Below are 21,882 nucleotides of genomic sequence, written 5' to 3'. Positions count from 1 at the left end.
GTCTGGTATCCAGAATATAAAAGAATTCTCAAAACTCAAGAAAATGAAAACAGACAACCTAATTTTTAAAATGGGCAAAAGAATTGAACAGACATTTCACCAAAGAAGATATACAAATGGCAAATAAGCACAAGTAAAATGCTCAATATCATTAGTCATTAGAGAAATGCAAATTAAAACCATGAGACACTACTATGTTCCTATTAAAACAGCTAACATTAAATAGACTGACAATACCAAGTATTGGTGAGGACATGGCAAAAACAGAATGTTCACACACTGCAAGTGGGAATGTAAAATGAAACAACCACTTCAGATATCAAAATAATTAGGCTGAATCAAAGAAGCCAGACAAACAAGAGTACATACTCTATAAACAAAACATTTACATCAACTCTAGAAAATGCAAACTCATCAACAGTGAAAGAAAGCAGATCAGTGGTTGACTGAAGGGTAGGATGGGATGGGGTGGAAAAGACGGATTATGAAAAGGGATGAGAAAATTTGGGGAAGTGATGGATATGTTCACTATCTTTTTTTTTTTTAATAATTTTATTTATTTATTTTTTTCCCCCAAAACCCCAGTAGATAGTTGTATGTCATAGCTGCACATCCTTCTAGTTGCTGTTTGTGGGACACAGCCTCAGCATGGCCAGAGAAGCGGTGCATCGGTGCGCGCTGCACATCCTTCTAGTTGCTGTATGTGGGACGCAGCCTCAGCACGGCCGGAGAAGCAGTGCATCGGTGCGCGCCCGGGATCCGAACCCGGCCGCCAGCAGCGGAGCGCACACACTTAACCGCTAAGCCACAGGGCCAGCCCCGTTCACTATCTTGATTATAGCGATGGTTTCATCAGTGTATACAAATGCCATCACATCAAATTGTACACTTTAAATGTACAAGTATACAGTTTCTTAAATATCAATTATCCCTCAATAAAGCTGTTAAAAATATATATTAGCCAGGAAAAAGAGAGAAAGACTGACTGCTTTTTTTGTCTCTTTACCTGCTTGAAAGACTACAGGTATTTGAAGATTATCTTTTTAAAAATGCAAATTAGAATTCATTTCACTTGGGGGAAAATTTTTTGTATAAAAAGAAAATGTTTAATTTTACAACACAGAAAATTAACTGTTATCTTTATGAAATAGTTTGTAATTTTGAATTGCATGATATTTTAAATAATACATTCACAAAAAACATTTAAGAAAAGTCATAACCAGATTTCATTTTCCTGTTCTTTTGAATACTTAGGGCTAAATGTAGGAGTCAGTTATGCCAGGAGTATAGGATTAAAAATCACTCTATAATAACATCTCCACTAAAAAATTTTATAACTACAAAGAAATCATTCCAGAAATATTTATTTACTGATAAGATTTTTCTTCCTTTTTTTTAAATTGTGGTAAAATTACATAACATAAAATTTACCATTTTAACCAGTTTTAAGTGTACAATTCAGTGGTATTAAGTACATTCACAATATTGTGCAACCATCACCACTGACTATTTCCAAACTTTTTCATTACCTCAAATGCACACAGGAGATAATCACTAAGTGTTTGTTAAATAAAACAAAAGCAGGAAATTAAAGATACTTCTTTAGAACCAGTCTTGTAAATCACAGATGTTGTGAAAGTCAGATGCTACTATCCACAAGAACAGTAGGCAAAAACTATTGGCTAGTCATTAAATCCATCACTTCTGAAAATTCGTATTTGTAATATATGTTCAATTAAACTGTGTTTTTATTTATTAATCTAAAAACAGTATCATATTGACTGAATATAGTGCCTTAAATAGTCTACTTAGCTTTCCTAAATTAATTTGACCTAACTGTTTTATTCTAATTTCTCACTAGAGGTTCTAAAAGACCTAAATAAGAAACGCTAATTGGAAATACCACTGCCATCCTCCTCATGTTACTGCTTCAGCACCAACATCACCACCTCCACAGAGAGAACAAGCGACAATGAGAAAAAATTAGTACATAGATTGAAGATATCCAGGAGCAAAATGAGAACCCCAAGAGATCTCTTCTTAGTAAAAAATAAAAGTTAAAATCTTTCTAAAATATTTTGCACAAATGCCCAGAATTTATGCTTACAACAATCAACACTTTGCTTCTACTGGGATGTCCCAAATAAACATGTAGATTTTTTGGAGAGTTGGGGTGAAAAAAAAACAGAAAACTAAAATCGGGAAGCACAACCTTCACCCATCTAGCTCCATAACACACAACCTATAAATAGGAACAGTGGAGAAGGAGGTCCTCCTATATTTCACAGCCCTATTCAGATAGCGTTGCGCAAGTACTTTAAAAAGGTAGAAGCTCGCAAATCCAAAAGCCACCATGGACAGCTCTAATTTGAAAACCAATTCTACTATTCAATAAATTAAACTACTGCATTCTATTCAAAAGTGAACAAAAAAATCTATTCAGGTTTTCTGAGCTTGTTGCTTATTTTTCTAATTATTATCAAAACAAGAAAAATTCTATTCTGACAGTTATTTTTTTGATTCCCCAAAATTATATATCTTAAATATGAATACAAGGAAGGATCAAAAAAGAAATATATTTCTACCACTGATATAGACTGGCTGAAAAATTAGCTAGCAAAAACATATGTCAACATTACTTTATCGTAAATCTTGTTTTCAATTTAAGTAAATTCCATTTAAGAATGCTCTGTGTCTTGATAAAGGTGATGGTTGCACAACACTGTGAACGTACTAAATGCCACTGAATTTCAGTACACTTTAATTAAAATGGTTAATTTTGTAATATGTCAATTTCACCTCAAAAAAGAAAAGAATCCTTCTGTGCATATTCTGGGTTCATGTAGCTAGTTAAAAATTATGACTCTGGGCCGGTCCCGTGGCTTAGCAGTTAAGTGTGTGCGCCCTGCTACTGGCGGCCCGGGTTCGGATCCCGGGCGTGCACCGACGCACCGCTTCTCCGGCCATGCTGAGGCCGCGTCCCACATACAGCAACTAGAAGGATGTGCAACTATGACACAAAATTATCTACTGGGGCTTTGGGGGAAAAAAAAAAAAGGAGGAGGATTGGCAATAGATGTTAGCTCAGAGCCACTCTTCCTCAGCAAAAAGAGGAGGATTAGCATGGATGTTAGCTCAGGGCTGATCTTCCTCACAAAAAAAAAAAAAATTATGACTCTGCTTTTTCCAATACTCTTGAAGAAGGGAGTATGTGGCTCTAATTATTGCTGGACCCCCAACATGGAAGAGGACACAACTGTAAGAATCAAAAAAATAGGAGAGCTGAGAGCTGGAGACTGGACAGTACCATACCTAAAGCCTGAATTCTTCTGGACTTCTAATTGTGAAATCAGTTAAAAACAGCACCAAGACTATCTATTTTGGGATACTGCTGAACTAGAACAAAGAACTCACAACCATCTCTAAATTCTAATTTACATTAGACTAATGGCCCTAAATGTTGGAGTATACTGGTCTGTCTACCAAATAAAGTCCAACTTCTAAAAAAATTTAAGCCCCTTGGAAATCTGGCCTCATCCTTATAGTTCACTATTCTCCTGTAATGACCCTCTGCTTCACTTAAAGTGCTCTACTGAATCTTCCCTGAATGTCCTATGTCTGTACTTGCACCCCTTTGGTTTTGTACTGTTGCTTCTCTGTGCCTAGAAGGCCCTCTCCTACAGCTTTAATTATGCTTCAAGACCCAATTCAAATCCCATCTCCCCCATTAATCATTCTTTCACTACTTCATTTATGAAGATTCTTTTATGGTCATTGTGGATAAACTACTCCTAATATATTGTGTTATTCCGGTATTGTGAAAAATCCCTCTCTGCTGTAAATACCCCTAACTTATTTATCATGTCATGAGTGAACCACATATTTTTCCTTAAGTAGAAAGACTAGTTGTAGTCTTTTAAAAAGATAACAACCCATTGTTCTACTAAGATGACAGAGATCTCATACAGAAAAAATAAGAGTATGAAAATAATAAATTTTGCAATATAAATTACCTTATTCTATTCCATCCTTTGTAAAAGGTATGCACCAATTTAGCTATTTCATTTTCTCATTATAACGACCAAAAGATTCCTTTGTGAACAGCCTAATAAGAACATATTTTGGAATTGCACAGCAATTGTGCAACAGAAACTTTTAAATATATTTAATCACACTAGATTTGCAATGCCCTGATTCAAAGAATAGATATTTCAACCTCAAATAAGATTCATGTGCCTCGGGTGTATAGGCAAAACTAATTGCATGTGATAACACACCAATATAAATTCAATTTCCTTTTCCAATCTCACTGATTGCACCTCTTGTAACAAGCTGATCAATTTCTCATCAGGAAACACAAATTGGCACTCAGTCTCGTAGGTGATAAAATGTTTCACCTCTCAACCTTCAGTGAAGAAAATGGAAATTTAATCGGTATAGGTAGGTTCCCTACCCCCAACACTAATCTCAAAGAGCTGTACTTGTGGTTACCATGCCAAAGAGTATTATTTAATCCTAAAAATCACCACAGTTCACCTTTGCAGCTAGAGCAGACACTTTCAAGTCCAAAGCATACTAAGAATCTAAGCTTTAAAGAACAAGATATTTTATCTTTAAAAAAAAAACATATATATATATATTTATAAGTGTGTGTATGTGCATGCACATGTGGGTATATATTACATATTTCTATCAGCTGGAACAAAAAGCCTAAAACTCAGTAGCAACGACACTTTGAAAGAAATGCCCAATATCTGGCTTCTAAAGGAATTAAGACTCACTGGGTATCACTAAAAGAACCAAGACTCCTTGGCAAATGGTTGATCCCAGGTCGCAGGCTGGAAACATAAGATTCTGGAAAATTCTGTCATATTAGATAGAAAAGAAGTTATCAGAGACTATGAGGGTCATATTATAAGGAACAAGGAAATCACCTGAAGAGGCTCCCACTAGGCCAAAGTTGAAAATTTGATCATTAATAAGGATAAAAACTACACTGGACCTAAATATACCAAATGTTTTTAAATATATTAATTCATTATGAAACAAACAAAAAAAAATTTCACTGGTCATCTCTGGAAAATGTCACAGAACCAATATTATTTTGAAAACTAGAAAACAAAGGGAAAGAGTTAAGCAATTGTCCTACTCTTCCTATACAATCTGTAGCTAAGAGTAACCAATTGATGAAGGGAAGTTTCTCTTTATAGAATTCTGGCTAACAAAACACAGGAACATTAGTATATCACCACTTTGTAAACCTTAATGAATTCATGGCCAGGCAATGATCACCAATAGCTAGTAACATTACAAAGAGAGAAATAATCTGATATTATATATCCCTCCTAACAGAAGTACACACTAGCACCTACAAAGTGTTCTTGGGAAAATATATATATACATAATATTTAATCTGAATTAGATCAAGCCTCTAGATTTAACCACAAATTTACAGGAAATACAGAGAACAGAAACCATGTTAAGGTACACCACAGGAGTACAATCAGTAAAATCCAGACTCTGGGAGACAAAAAAACCAAACAAGTCAGTTTGTTCCACCAAATAACAACGATAATAAAATTTTAAAAAGGAAAATAGAAAATGCAAGAAAAATAAAAGAGTTGGAGGAGAAACCTATACAGCAACTCTGATCAACAGAACTTTCTTTGACAAGAGAAATACCCTGTGCTATCCAATATGTTAGCCCCTAACTTCAAGCGGCTACTGAGCAATTGATATATAGGTAGTGTGACTAAGGATCAGAATATTTCATTTTAATTTTAATTAATTTAAATTTAAATAGTTACCTATGGCTAGTGGCTACAGTACTGGATGGTGCCACCATAGATCAATGGAGAATTAAGAGACTTATTAATCAATCACAATATATCATATGACGGGTCTTATTTGAGTCTTTATTCAAACTAATAAATCTTTCCAAAAAAAGCATAAAACAATTAGAGAAATGTAAACCTTGTCAGATATTTAATATTAAGAAATTACTATTAATATTTTAATGTGTGATAATTGTATTTTGGCAATGGCAGCAGAGACTGTCCTTCAGAAATATTTACAGATAAAATGATATAATTTCTGGAACTTGCTTCAAAATAATCGATGGGGATGAAACAAGATTAGGCATTGTACTGATAATGACTGAAGCTGGGTGATGGGGTAAATGGGATTTTGTATACATTCTCTCCACTTCTGTATGTTTTTGAAAATTTCCACAATACAAATTTGGAGTGGAGGAGGGGACATTTAATGTGTGTGCTATAAATAGGTTTGCTTTTTTTGTTTCCCTAAAAAAGAATACTGGAAATACAAAAGAAATTCTTAAGAGGGATGGTTTGGAATATTTTGCAGGTAACTCCAGTTAGAGGCAGATAAACTGTCCTTTACTATATTTTATACACTCAAGTCTGACTAACTATTAGCCAGTTTTTCATTTCTGGGGGTCATACCTGAATTCTTCTTTGACACCATTTGACTACTCCTTTCAAAGTGGGTAGATTACAATGTGAAAGCAAATGCCTCATTTGGAACTCCAGCTCTGGGTTCACAATTTGAACAAAGAACATTACAATGAATTTTTGTCAATTGAGATTTAGGAATACGGTAGGCTGAAAATACCCCCCCTCCCAAAGATATCCATGTCAAATCCCTGGAATCTGTGATGCTACTCTATTTGGGAAAAGGATCTTTGCAATGTAAGTATGGATCCTGAGATGAAATCATCCTCAATTTTTTCCTGGGTGGCCTTAAATCCAATGACAAATGTCCTCAGATACACAAAAAAGGGGCCGGCCCAGTGGTGTAGCGGTTAAGCGCATGCGCTCCGCTTTGGCGGCCCGGGGTTCATAGGTTTGGATCCCGGGCGTGCACTGACACACCGCTTGTCAAGCCATGCTGTGGCAGCGTCCCATATAAAACAGAGGAAGATGGGCACGGATGTTAGCCCAGGGCCAATCTTCCTCAGCAAAAGAGGAGGATTGACATCAGATGTTAGCTCAGGGCTAATCTACCTAAAAAAAAAAAAGATACACAGAAAAGAACAGAGAGATGGAGAAGAAGGCAAGGTAAAGAGGCAGAGATTGGAATTAAGCGGCCACAAGCCAAGGAAGCCAGCAACCACCAGAGGCTGGAAGAGGCAAATTCTCCTCCCAAAATTCTAGGAGTGCAGTCCCGTCAACACCTTGATTTCAGACGCCGGCCTCCAGAACTGTGAAAGTATAAATTTCTCTTATTTTAAGCCACTGTCCAGCTAAAAACATAGCCAATTAGATATAGCTCTCCCTATTATAAATATCACATGGTTTTATTTCTAGGTCAGAAAAGTCATGTAAATAATTTTTTAAAGAGATGATACAGGATAACGAAATGGAAAACTGGGAGAAGTGGAGACAGGAGACTATGAATAACATGAGAAAAGTAATGTATTATGAATGCATAGATTTGATAGTAAGCCTATGTATGCAAAAACTACTTCATGAATTTTAGAAATCCAATTCAGTCTTCCATTCTCTAGAACTAAAAAGCAAGCTCACATCTGTTAAAACAACAAAGACCTAGGAACAGAGGTGAGGTAGAAGAAGATGCCTGAAGTGGACTCTGTCCATTCAGGAGTATAATCAGAATGAATAATTTACAAGCATACTTTCATCTTCAATGCCACTAAGAGCTGAATTCTAAGGAGCTCAGGGAGACTGTAACACACCTGCTAAGCAAGTTGAATAAGCAGAGGGAACCTAAGCAAAAATTATCCAACAAAACTTGTTCACAAAATTGGGAAGGGGGTGGGGGAATTAAAGAAGAAATGGCAGAAAAAAGCAGAGACTAGTGCAGTAGTCATCAGTGACTTATGTCCTTAACTGTATCTATTCATTCCATTTCAGAAAGTCAGATCGCTGTATTAAGCTAACTCAATCAGAGACCTGTATTAGGCTAACATTAGCTGTGTATACTCCCCAGCAAAAGGAATACTTTATAAGATAACAAGGGAGGCAAAATGTGAAAGGGAAACAATCAAAGCATCAGTAGGTTTTTCCATTTTAATTCAAATAATCTAAAAACTACATTCCACTGAGTAGACACATATGAAAAAAAAATCTCCAACAACTCACATATGATTTTTCAACTCTATGCCTATTTCATGTATCTTTGAAAGGAGGCATACCAAACATCTAAAATCATGAAAAGTAGTGGTTTAGTGTCTTACAAAAAAAATATAGTTACTTAATAGCTTATAAAATATGATTTCTCAGCAATCAAAGGAAACTCTATGTTTGGCATCAAAACAACACAATGCCACAAAAACACAAAATCTTTAAACTAGGGATCTCATATCATCTGCTTCTCATATCATCACTGGTTTTAAAAAAATGCTACATGGGTCACCTCAGAGCATACCTGATGAAATTACAGTGTCAGCAGTATAAAACAACAACAATAAACAATATGCTTAGCAATCTAACTAGCAAGTAAAATTCTATACCTAAAGATCAAGAGAAGTTAAAAATTAAAAATCAAAAAATAAAAACAAAGAAGCAAGCTAAGCTTAATTTACTTTTTTTTCATAAATAGTACTTTGGCTTCAAGGAAGATTGAGGGAAAGGATTCATTTTTATTCCTACACATTGATGTGCTCAGTAAATATTTTAGATACTAGGTATACAATAGTAAAAAAAAGGAAAAAAAAGACAAAATTTCTGGTCTCAAGGGACTTACACTGGTTCAAGAGAATTAACAAATCAATGAAAAAACACAAGATATCAGAAATTGACAAATGCTAAGCAAAGAAATAAATAAAATAGGATGATGTAATATAAAGTAACTGAGTGGCTATGTAAGATGGGATATTCAGAAGGCCTCTCGAAGGACACAGCCATGGAATGATCTAACGATTCTCAATAGAGCGCAAGAGTTAATGTCCTATCATAAGAGGAAGTTTGGCCTGATTTAGGTACAGAAAGAAAGGCAATGTGACTGGAGCATAGTGAACAGGGGGGAAAATGGCAGAAGCTGAGGTCACAGACAGGACCAGATTATTTAGGGCCTTGTAGGTCAGAATAATAAATTTTTACATTACACCCTTAGACTATAAGAAGTAGCCTTATGAAACTCACTGTCATGCTTTTTGTAGAACTGTTGTTGGGGATACATACCAAACAAAACACTCTTCATGAAGGTCCAAAGGAAGAATTTCTCTCAAATCTCATGTTCAGTAAAAGCTGATCTTTTTCTGAGGAACTGGTACAAATTTACCTAATGTGAATTCTGAAATTAATCATGCTCTTCTCTATCTTCTAAACTCCAGAAAATTCAGAGTTGAATTTACAATTAGCTTCTGGCAACTGCATACAACCTAATGGCATCTATTTTTTTTTTAATCAGCTTTTTATTTTAGAATAGTTTTTAATTTACAGAAAAGTTGCAAAGGTAGTCCAGAGAGTTCCCATATACCCCCAAGCCAGTTTCCCCTCTCATTAACATCTTATATGAGTAGGGTACGTTTGTCACAATTAATAAACCAATAATGATACATTATTATTAACTAAAGTTATAATTTACTCAGATTTCCTTAATTTTTACCTGAAGTTCTTTTTCTGTTCCAGGATCTTTAAGGTATCTATTCTACGTACTAAATTTACTGGAGCTTTATCTCACTATTCTATCTTCATATTCCCCTTATTCTAACCACTGTAACTACTGTTATCTAATATATTTTATCTAAGTCTATAAACCTTCCCCAATACTTCTGGGAACTACGTGGAGTAATAAAAGAAATTAGTAGAGAGAGATTTCTTGAAAGAAATCAAATACAATTAGCTTGTATCTTTCAAGATACAAGTCAAATTGTTCAGTATTATTCAAAGTAATGCTTCATAAATCTTGTAAAAATACAGAGACCTAAGGATATGTCCAATTATAAATTTTATTTAAAGCTATCATTTGGATAAAAATGCAAAATCAATATAAAAAAGTCTTTTTATGTTTCAATATTAGTTTACTCTCTGGGATTCTCCTTCTGTTGTCACATCCAGCATTAGTAATCCTGACTGCCCTTACTGAGCCATGCAACCTCAGCTTGGTCTCGGATCACACAAATCTAAAATGAGGGTTAAGCAAAATGATCTTTTAAAGTCCCTTTCAATTAGAAATGTCGATGGGCCAGCCCCGTGGCTTAGCGGTTAAGTGTGCGCGCTCCGCTGCTGGCAGCCCGGGTTCGGATCCCGGGCGCGCACCGACGCACCGCTTCTCTGGCCATGTTGAGGCTGTGTCCCACATACAGCAACTAGAAGGATGTGCAACTATGATTCTAGTTGCAACTATGACATACAACTATCTACTGGGGCTTTGGGGGAAAATAAATAAATAAAATTAAAAAAAGAAATGTCGATGATCTCTTAATTCTGTGACCTAGGTTGACTGTCAGATTCTCATATTTTTCCATTGTAAGTAAAGAGTGGAAAACAATGCTTCTAAACAAAAGATACTACATTTTAAAAAGAGGACATCAAAATAAAGTTTGAAGCTTTATTTGAAATTAATCCAGAGTAAAAGCTAAAATAATTAATATGGTGTATAAATTATATGACTAATGTATAAATTTATATGTACATAAATTATATGTATCAGAAGTATCCTGGGGAAGGGAGAGGCTTCCCCCCAAAAAAGTGTGAATATTTATCCAAGTAGATTAATTCCATAAAGTGACTGAGACATCAAATGGGGGGAAAAAAGCACGAGAGAAAAGGTGAAAAATATAGCAATTTATATTTTCCACTGTTCTCTATCACTGAAAATTTGACATAGTCTATGAAAATTTGACATAGTCTATAGAAAATCTGACTACGTCAAATGAGTACTGTGATTAGTTCTCTTTTCATATCTACAATAAATTGTCTTGCCTCGAAACAATCCTGATTATTAAGGTGTGACTGATTCACTGAGGGAACCTCTAGTTTACAGCTTAATTTAATCTGTCCCAAATACCCGAATAGCAAATACCTCATTGATAGCAGGAATTGGAAAAACACAATATAGTTTTAAGGCTTTTAGCATCATTTTCCAAAAATTCCTCAAAACAGTACTCCACAAAAGACTGACTCCAAGGACTCTAAGTGTGTGTCCGCCCCTTCACATGAAAAAAAAAAATCTACTATTCTAGTCATTTTAATGCCCTTATTGTACTGTCATGTATGCTGTTCTACAAGTCTTTCTGCAGAAAATGATAAAATAAATAGTAAAATATTTGATTATTTATACCATTATTTAAAAATCAGGGCCGGCCCCGTGGCTTAGCGGTTAAGTGCGTGCGCTCCGCTGCTGGCGGCCTGGGTTTGGATCCCGGGCGTGCACCGACGCACCGCTTCTCCAGCCATGCTGAGGCCGAGTCCCACATACAGCAACTAGAAGGATATGCAACTATGACTTACAACTATCTACTGGGGCTTTGGGGAAAAAAATAAAAAATAAATAATAAAAAATAAATAAAAATCAATACATTGTATAAGCTTTAACATAAAATTTTAAGTTATCTTCTCAGTCATATAATATTCCCAAATGTAAATGGCTACCAAAAATAATAGACATTACACAGAAGAGTAGGTAATGATATATATCAAAGGAGATTAGATATAAAGTGATAAGGAATGCCTCAATAAGTCTTTAAGCATTCTTCATCTTATATAAGCGCTAATATATTCTTATATATTATTTCAGAACGTGAGCACTTCCTAGTTACAATCATAAGACATTTATTTTAAATAAAAATAGACACTATTTTTCATGAATCAATGTAAAAACAAACGATCATGAAATTCACTCGAAAGATGAATGAAGCAAAATAACTGAATCTGAATGTTTAAGTATAACTTTAAGTAAACACTCCTTGATTTCTTTTTTTTTATTTTTTTTTCCCCCCAAAGCCCCAGTAGATAGCTGTATGTCACAGCTGCACATCCTTCTAGCTGCTGTATGTGGAACACAGCCTCAGCATGGCCGGAGAAGTGGTGCGTCGGTGCGCGCCCGGGATCTGAACCCAGGCCGCCAGCAGCAGAGTGCGCGCACTCAACCGCTAAGCCACGGGGCCGGCCCTCCTTGATTTCTTAATACACTGAAATTCTTTTATTCGATTGGTTTTCTTTTAAATGGGAAAAAAGCCCACTTTATCAATGAAGAGTAAAGGCACTGTCTTGAAATGTGCTACCAAATTAGAGGAAAATAATTCACTAGTATAAAAAATAGTGTCTGTGGTCAACTTCTTATCAACAAAAACTTTCATATACTACGCCTTTTATCTAATACACTTTTATCAAACAAACCGATCTTTACTCTCCATCTTAAACAAAAGTAGTGTGAAATATGAGGAAGCTACTCATTTTAGTATCTCAAGTACAAATCAGCAAAAATGTTTTTTAATTCTAATAATGATGTTAAGTTATAACCATTAACATATGTAAATAATCAGTACAGCTATTACTTAGATTCAATTCAATACAAATAAACATTGTAAAAATAAACATCTTCTAGATGCTATAAACAAACAAAAAAATACTTCCATATGCTAATAGAAAAATCAAACTACCAATGAACTTAAGAAGCCTATAAACCCACTGGCTAATTATCGTGTAAAAGTTGTTAGCATTAACCATACTGATCTAAAATTATTTTAAGATTTATGGCAGGAGTTGTCAACTTTGGCTTTTTTTTTTTTATAATTTTATTTATTTATTTATTTTTTCCCCCTCAAAGCCCCAGAAGATAGTTGTATGTCATAGCTGCACATCCTTCTAGTCGCTGTATGTGGGACGCGGCCTCAACATGGCCGGAGAAGCCATGCGTTGGTGTGCGCCCGGCATCCAAACCCGGACCGCCAGCAGCGGAGTGCGCGCACTTAACCCCTAAGCCACGGGGCTGGCCCCAAACTTTGGCTTTAATATTAGAATCACCTGAGGAGACTATAAAACGACCAATACGAGGGTTCCATCCCTGGATCCTATTTTAATTGGCCTGAACTGAGGACCAAGTATCAACATTTGTAAAACAAACAAATAAAATCACAGGTAAATTGAGTTAAATGTGCAGCAGATTTGAGAACCATCAATTTATGGTATACTACAGTTTTAAGACTAAAAAAAAAATTGCTCACTGGCACCAAAGGTTTTAAGTCTACTAAAACCTAAGGTGTAGAAAAAATGAGAGTGAAGAAAAGAGAGAAAGACAATATTCAAAAAAATAATCAAGGCCTATGGAACTTTATTTTACTTTAAAAATGTTAAAAGTTTCAAGTCTTATCTTGGACTTTGCTGATAAATCTGCTCATGTTGCATTATTTTATAGATAACTGCTAAATAAAAGCCTAGAGATACAAACTCAACAGCCAGAATATAACAATGAGAGAGATGATTACCACTTAAATTTAACACTATATAAAGGATGGTAAATTAATTTAGTATCACAACGCAAATGAGACAAAATTATAGTCTTTTTAATAACTTTTTCTAATCTCAATACTACATAGAATAATGTTTCTTTAAAACACTTTCCAATATCTTCAATTCTCCAGTATCTCAAAAGAGAAAACTTTAAGAAGATAAAAACTACATGGCTTTCATCTGATTATCTGAGAGCAGAAAGAACGAACAAGTGCAGAATGTTTCCCTTAAGAAAGCAGCACATACTTCTGCATGATCAGCCTACAATACTCCCTATTTCTAACGGGGTCCAAAGAAGTTAATGTCTCTGGGCAATGAGATAAAGGAAAAGGTCTTAACACAAATATTTGTTATTTTAGCATACTTTCAGAGAACTCAGTTTTTCTCTAGTAACAGCTAAAAGTATATGAAAATTACTAGTAACATAATCTAGCATGGAGGGATGAATAAAGATCATCATAACTTACAACATATCTCAGAGTATCTTTGTTACAAACCAGATGGTGAAACTTAAAAAAATTAAGGATAAGTAGCCCAACCTTGAGAATAAAACTAAAAGAAATAATACTAAAGCAAGTTAAACAGGGTGAGGGAATCAGTTTAACTTCCATGTAATTTCCCTTTTCTTACATTCTTAAATTTTTTTGTGTGTGTGAGGAAGATCAGCCTTGAGCTAACATCTGCCAATCCTCTTTTTTTTTTTTTTTTTTTGCTGAGGAAGACTGGCCCTGGGCTAACATCCATGCCCATCTTCCTCTACTTTATATGGGATGGCGCCACAGCATGGCTTGTCAAGTGGTGCGTTGGTGCACACCCGGGATCCAAACCAGCGAACCCGGGGCTGCCGCAGCAGAGCATGCACACTTAAACATTTGCGCCACCGGGCCAGCCCCTCATTCTTAAAATATTTTGAGGAGGTAGTCTTTAGAACACATAAAATAAGAGATAATAACCCAATAAAGAACTAAACATTTTGATAAATCTTAAGTGTCTTCATTTATAAATTAGAAAATTTAATATATTGTAACTCATTCAGTGACATATTATAACACTAATACCTAAGTGCCAATACCCTGGTAAAGATTTTGAGATTTTGAAAGAAGCACATTTTGAATTCAGAATGGTTAGAGTTGAAAGATGTATATTTCTATGTTATTAAAGACAATGAGATTTTTAATTACAGATATATAGTTTCATTAAACAACTTCAGCATCTGTTATACACCATAAAAATAAGCCTTCAAAAGCCTATCACTACAATGATTTCATAGAAATCCAGTTTGGTATCTCATAAAGATATTAATCTGTACACACTATCTATTATATTTTTGGCATATACTTTTTCACATTCATCTCTCCTTAAAAAAATGTGATGCAAAATATTAAAAGAATATCCAGCCTCAGAAAGTACACTCCCTCAAGAAATAGTTGTTCAATCAGCTCCTAATTATTTACTGACATAAGAACTCCTACAACTTGAATGTACAATTCTCCAAACCTATCAAAGGTTTAAACCCACAAAGAATGAGCTGGTGAGCAGAAGCTGAGGTAAGAGAAAAGAAAGGATCAATAAAGATAATTGGAGAGAGAACCACTGTCTTTAGGTCAGTCATTTTATGACTGCCAAACTGTGCACAAGCATACATATACATGCTTATAAAACACACACACACAGTAAACATGCTCCATTGTTTTACTAGTCCCAGTTTAAAGACATGACATAAACAGAAAGGAAAAACTGTGTTGCCCAGACTAATTATGGACTACGGATTCACTGAATGATGGAAGGATAGATGGATGGATGGATGGATGGATGGATGGATGGATGGATGGATGGATAGAGAAATGGATATTAAAATACACTGTGGGGAGGATGGGGCATGACACAGATAAGAACTTTGACTCTAAACCAATATCTGTGATTCACAATGCTAAGGTGATGTAAGGATATAATAAGAGATCCATCAGACGCTAAATGTAAACAAAAAAGAATTTTAATTGAAATACAAAGTAATCATAATATATATTATAAAAAGCAAAAAAAGATCTATATAATAGGGCTGCTTATACTAGTTTTATACTGTGCAGTTTAAAATATCTTTCCTTAAAAAGAGGTTTTATGTGACTAAACGTACGGGTTAATGCACCTTACCTTCCACAGAAGGTGCCTGGTCCTGAGCTGAATACAGCATATCCTTGAAAGCCTATTAGATAAAGAAAGAAAAGACATGAAATCATGAATAACCTTTACACTAAGAGCATCTGAAGCTTCTTTTCTTTTGAATTACTTTTCAATATATAGACAATGACTACATATGGTTCCCTAAATTGAGAATTTACTATACTTTCCTATCAATCCAGTACTGTCCAATCTTTAAGACTAAGGCTAATTTGTGTGCTTTAAAAATTAAGAGGCATTTGGAAAAAAATGAAAAATCACCTGAGAGATCATAAACTCTCTTGACTAAAAGAAAATAGTGATAGAAGCTGAGAACAATGGTCCTAGAGGAATACAATGGAACACTCCTTAAGAAAATATGAAACACTGGAAAAAAAATTTTTTAATTGTGGTAACATAAAAATCACCATCTTAACCATTTCAGTTCAGTAGTGTTAAGTATATTCACACTGTTGTGTAAACAATCTCCAGAATTCTTTTCATTTTGAATACAAATACTTTTCAATGGAGTTCTGGAAAGTCCTCCATAAGAGTTCAGGACTATAAAGATAGTACAGGTTTTTGGGGTTTTTTTCCCCCAAACTAGCAAATTAACCAACAATCATATTTCGGAAATTTGGATGGTTGCAGTTTGGTCTCTCAATAAGCGGTTTTGAGACAGGAATGAAAAGCATTTCTCCATATCTATCAAAATGGTAGCATCAATTAAGTGGATAAGGCTCCAGAGCTGAAGAGCTGGTCATAAGCTTAGGTGACTTTATCCAGTCCCATAGCTTCAAAGCTTTAAATACCATCTAACCACTGGTGATTCCCAAATTGGCCTTCCTCATCCTCAGTACAATTGACATTTGGGGCTAGATAATTCTTTGTTGTCAGGGGCTGTTTGGTGCATAACAGGACTTTTAGTAGCATCCTCGGCATCTAGAGACCCACCAGAGACCGGCAGAAACAGCACCCCCCTCCTCAAAGTTGTGACAACCAAAAATGTCTCCAGACACTGCCAAATGTCTCCTGGGGGACAAAATCAGCCTTCCTCAGAACCACTAGCCTAGAGTCATTCAAGCATATAAAAACCAAAAAAGAAGAAATAAACCTCCAGGGTAACCCACTCTGTATTCAAGTCTAGTAAATCATATTCTTCCCAAGTGAATTTACCATTTGCTTTAGATTAGTGACCAACCTGTTAGTTCCACGACTAACCAAGTCTGACAATACACAGTAAAAAAGATTTCCAATGAAACAAGGAAAATTAAAATTTTTAAATCCATGCATTTTTGTTAATTTTAACCCATGTTTTACAAAAATTTTTGTAGGAAAATTAGGTATACATATAAATTTTAATGTCATACATGCTTAAATCCAAAAATATTCAGTAAGATTCACTATTTATATAGAATTTGAGACAATACAGTAATACAGTTGTAGTACAATAAAAAACATTTGCTCCGTTTCAGGTTCCTGGCACAAAGCTCCGAAAACCTTTGGGTCTTACTGTCTTTTGATTACTAATGAGATGGCTCATGGATGGGGGGCGCCTACATAGCTTCAGCATGGCGGTTGGTTCCCAGAAAAACCAACCACCTGATTACGGTGATTAGAGGGTTGAAACTCTCAGCCCCATCCCTAGACCTCTGAGGATGGGAGAGTGGCTAAAGATTGAGTTGAATCACCAATGGCCAAAAATTTAATCAATTACACCTATGTAACCTCCATAAAAGCTCCAAAAAAGTTCAGGGTTCAGAGAGCTTCCTGGTTGATGAACACACTGATGTCCTGGGAGAGGGCATGGAAGCTCTGTGCTACCTCTGTCCCCATACCACGCCCTATGAATCTCTTCCATTTGCCTGTTAAGTTGTATTCTTTACAATAAATCCGTAACAGTAAGTATAGCAGTTACATGAGTCCTGTGAGTCATTCTAGCAAATTATCGAACGGGGAGGGGGGCGGGCGTGGGAACCCTCAAATTCGTAGTCAGCCAGGGAGAAGTGTGGGTAGCCTGGGTACCCCATTTGCAGCTGGCATCTTAAGTGGGGGCAGTCTTGTGGGACTAAGCCCTTAACCCGTGGAATCTGTACTAACTCCAGAGAGTTAGTGTCAGAATTGAACTGAATTGTTAGACACCCAGTTGGTGTTGGAGAAATGGCTGTTGGTGTCAGTATAAAGAACTACATTTGGTGTCAGAACTGGTGACAAAATACACAAACAGAAATCTTTTTGGAAAATCTTTATTAGTCAGCCACAGCTTTTCTAAGATTACATCTGAAGCTCACTCTCCTGCTTATTGACCATTAATTCTTAAATTTATTTATGTACAAAAGCCCTAAGTTCCATACAAAGGTATGGAACTTCTTTTAAGAAAAATGTATATATGCTCACTATTTTTTTGTGTGTGTATGAGGAAGATCAGCCCTGAGCTAACATCCAATGCCAATCCTCCTCTTTTTGCTGAGGAAGATTGGCCCTGGGCTAACATCTGTGCCCATCTTCCTCTACTTTATACGGGACGCCGCCACAGCATGGCTTGACAAGCGGTGTGTCAGTGCGCGCCTGGGATCTGAACCTGTGAACCCCCGGCTGCCGAAGCAGAGCGTGCACACTTAACCGTTATGCCACCAGGTGGGCCCCATATGCTATTTTCTTTATAATTTCAGATGTCTCAGAGACCACTAACTTCTAGTTTAAAAAAAGTCCAGAAGATCTTATCAAACATCAGAAAGTCTTTATTTCAGTTTACAGATTGGAATTTTACATTAAAGTCCTATACAAGTGTAGAGTGGTGGTTATGTTACAGTTCTTCCACAGGATATTTTAAAAGGGTAAATGAATAGATTGCTTACAGCAGAGTAGATCTCTAGAAGTAGAAAAATATAAGAAGGAACAAATAAATCCAGCCAGAGAATATTTATAGAAATCAATCAATCATGAGAACAGATAATATCAGAGACTCAAATGTCTGAATGAAGTTTTTCTAATTCTGGAGTATAACAGGTATGTGTACCAAAATTAAATGATGCTATCAATGACTAGCAGAGCAGCTTGTACACAGTAAGAGCTCAATAAATAGTTCCTGAATTCGAAAGGGTTTCTTCTTCGGAAAAAATTACTTCAAAGATGATTAACAAAGCACACTGAGAAAGCACACTAACTAGAATCTCTGACATGTAAGGAAAATGAGTTAAATTTGCAAAAGGAAAGCTTACCAAATTAAGTTTTAAAAAGATGATTAAAATTTTACAAAGAGAAAAATGATGATAGTCTTCATTTTGATTAAAAACTGTCTCATAATTTCATTTAAATCAGGACAACTCGCAGCGACATCAGGGACAACTTTTTGCTTCTTCTTACTTCAGTCTTCCTCTGAATAAGAGACCCTCTATGTTTTTTATACTAATAGTTGCTAAAGAACTCCATCAATAGAATACCATTCTATGCCTGTAACAAGAGAATAGCCCTCAATTGGGAACTAGCAGAGGGAAAAAAGCCTACAAAGTATTGTTTATATTAGTACCTATGGATTGTTTGTCTATAATATGAGTCACCCAGAGCACCTGCCTGGGTTGGGAGCAGTACATCCAAATACACAAAACAACAAATTCTAAGAGCTTCCTTGATTCATGCTGTTCACTTTAAAGAAATCAATAGTTTATAGAAAACTCTGAATTTGTATAATAAATGAAATCAGTATGTATTCATGTGCATTACAAAAGATTTCTTTGATTTCCAAAGGATTCAAAGCAATCCTTTACATCAGCATCTCTACACTGTAATCTCTGAGTGTTAAATTATTTTTGTTATGATATTGAAATATATATAAACTAGAACAAAACTCTTAGTGCTTATAACAACTCATATAACAGTAAAATCTTATAAATTAAATCCAAACACAACCACAAAACCAGTACTGTTCAACCAACGACATTAACATGACAGGAAAAAAGATGTTTGCTGAAACAAAATCTCAACTGGTTATATGACTACAATGCTGACTGCCAATATACCTGTTCTTCTGAGTTTGGAATGCCAACATGACTTTGCGTCAGATGTGATGTTATTCTCCTAGTACCTCTCTCTTCTAGGAGGCAGCATAGTAGAGTGGCTAGGAGCTATGGATCAGACAATGTGTATGAAAACCAACTCTACCACTTACTAGCTGTGTAATCTTAAGAAAATTAACTTCTCTGTACTTCAGTGTCCTCATCTGTAAAACAGGAATAGTGATCACACGTACCTCACAGGTCTGTTGTAAGAATTAAAAACTCTTAAAACACAGATCCTTATATTAATTATGATTTATAATTATACATGAAGAATACTCAGAACAGTACCTAGAACACAGAAGACGCTCAAAGAATATCAGCTAATAGAATGTGAACTGCCACAAAACTTATGTCATACAATTGGATAAAATTCACTTCAGACTTTTTTGTTGTTGTTGTTGTTGAGGAAGATCAGCCCTGAGCTAACATCCATGCCAATCCTCCTCTTTTTGCTGAGGAAGACTGGCCCTGAGCTAAGATCCGTGCCCATCTTTCTCCACTTTATGTGGGACGCTGCCACAACATGGCCAGACAAGTGGTGCATCAGTGCGCGCCCGGGATCCGAACCCAGGCCGCCAGCAGCAGCGCACGCGCACTTACCCACTATGCCACGGGGCCAGTCCCACACATCAGATATTTTTATCTGAAAACTTTCCCAAATGGAACTCTTGAATAATAAAATTTTGATATATTCTTAAAAATACATACATCATGTGCTGATCTACAGCACCCCAGAAACATTCTCCCATTATCTCTTTTTCAGTTTCTACTTCCTCTTTTTGCATTCCCTTCTTAATTTTTTTCACCAGAAATACTGGATAGTCTGTGAATAATACGCAAGTCAGTTACATGTGACCTGGTTCCTTGTCTCATTATCTAGAAATCAGTCATGTTTTCCTGATACTAAAATGTTAAGGACAGTTCTGTAAATCAAATTATAAACCTCAAAAGAGGGCATCTAGTATTCTCATGTGTCCTGTACAAAGAATCACCAACTAATCAATCTTCATTTCTTTGCTCACACAGAAATAAACTAACCTAGCTCTATTTTTGATGATAGAAATAATCTGTAAAGTCAATAAAAACTCTTACACAAATTCTTATAATACATTAAAATTAAAAATTAATGTACTCTCATACATATTTAACAATTCAAAGCCTATAGTATATTAAAATGATTATGCATGACTGAAAATTTTCATGGAATTTAAAAGTATCCCATCAGCAAAAGCCAATTCAATATGCAAAAGTTGTTACATTAAATTATTATTGAATTTATTAGATGTACATTAAATGTATAAAATATATATATTTATAATAGGAAGAACTAATTTGGAATACGTCATGTTATAGTCACATTTATAAATTTCTACACTAACATACTCTGACATTCACTGACATGGCTTCTACTATTTCTATGTGGATATCTCCCAAATCTATATTCTCAGCCACATGTCTGCTAATACAAACTCAGAATGTCCAAAATTGAATTCATTTTCTTCCCAAAGACTGCTCTTCTCACGTTCTTTATTTCTGTTAATGTCATTGCCAGTATCCAAATCACACAGATTCACAATCTCCATTATCACTGACTCACTGATTCAACAAATATTTATTGAGTATCTGCTGTATGCCAGGCACTGTTCTAGGCACCTGGATACATCATGAGGAAAATAAAAATCCCTATCCTAGTGTTATTAACATTCTTACATTCTCTCTGGTTCAGTCAATGCCACTACCACAACCTCTTACATTCATTCTCTCTTATACTTTCACCTGAACTATTTGAAAGGACTCTTAACTGGTTTACCAACCTGTATGTTTTCATCTCTATAACACATCTTACAAACTGCTGCCATATCAATCTTCCCAAAGCATCAGTCTAATTCTCCTGCTTAAAAACTTACAAAGAGATTTCCCAATGGCCACAAAATAAAGCCCTCACTCCTCTGCTGGCCTCTAAGGCACCAAGAATGGCCCAATCTATCTTTCTAGGCTTATCTTCCAAACTGGAGAAAACTAATTTCATTTTCAAACCTGACCCTCAAGCCAAAATGAATTACTTATTGCTTATTTTAGAGACTTCAATATTTCCTCCATCTTTGCCTTTGTTTACAACTATTGCCTCTACCTAGAATCCCCTACCCCTGCCCCCATCTTTTAAATCTAATTTCCAAATCTTAACCATCCTTCAAGGTCCAGATCAAATTTAACCTCTTTTATGCTTT

At 35.5% G+C, this 21,882-nt stretch overlaps 1 protein-coding gene across 1 annotated transcript in view; it reads right to left on the bottom strand.

The window, feature by feature from the left end:
* Positions 1-21,882, bottom strand: part of XPR1 (xenotropic and polytropic retrovirus receptor 1) — a 208,956-nt gene that overhangs the window by 170,125 nt on the left and 16,949 nt on the right. The window contains exon 2 of the mRNA XM_004424971.2: positions 15,591-15,642. Coding sequence (XP_004425028.2) covers positions 15,591-15,642 — 52 coding nt within the window. The remainder of the gene's footprint in view (positions 1-15,590; positions 15,643-21,882) is intronic.

This window comes from Ceratotherium simum, chromosome 2 (assembly GCF_057802395.1).
Source record: "Ceratotherium simum simum isolate JZ-2026a chromosome 2, ASM5780239v1, whole genome shotgun sequence".
Classification (NCBI taxonomy): domain Eukaryota; kingdom Metazoa; phylum Chordata; class Mammalia; order Perissodactyla; family Rhinocerotidae; genus Ceratotherium; species Ceratotherium simum.
This window is presented reverse-complemented; position numbering and strand designations above follow the sequence as displayed.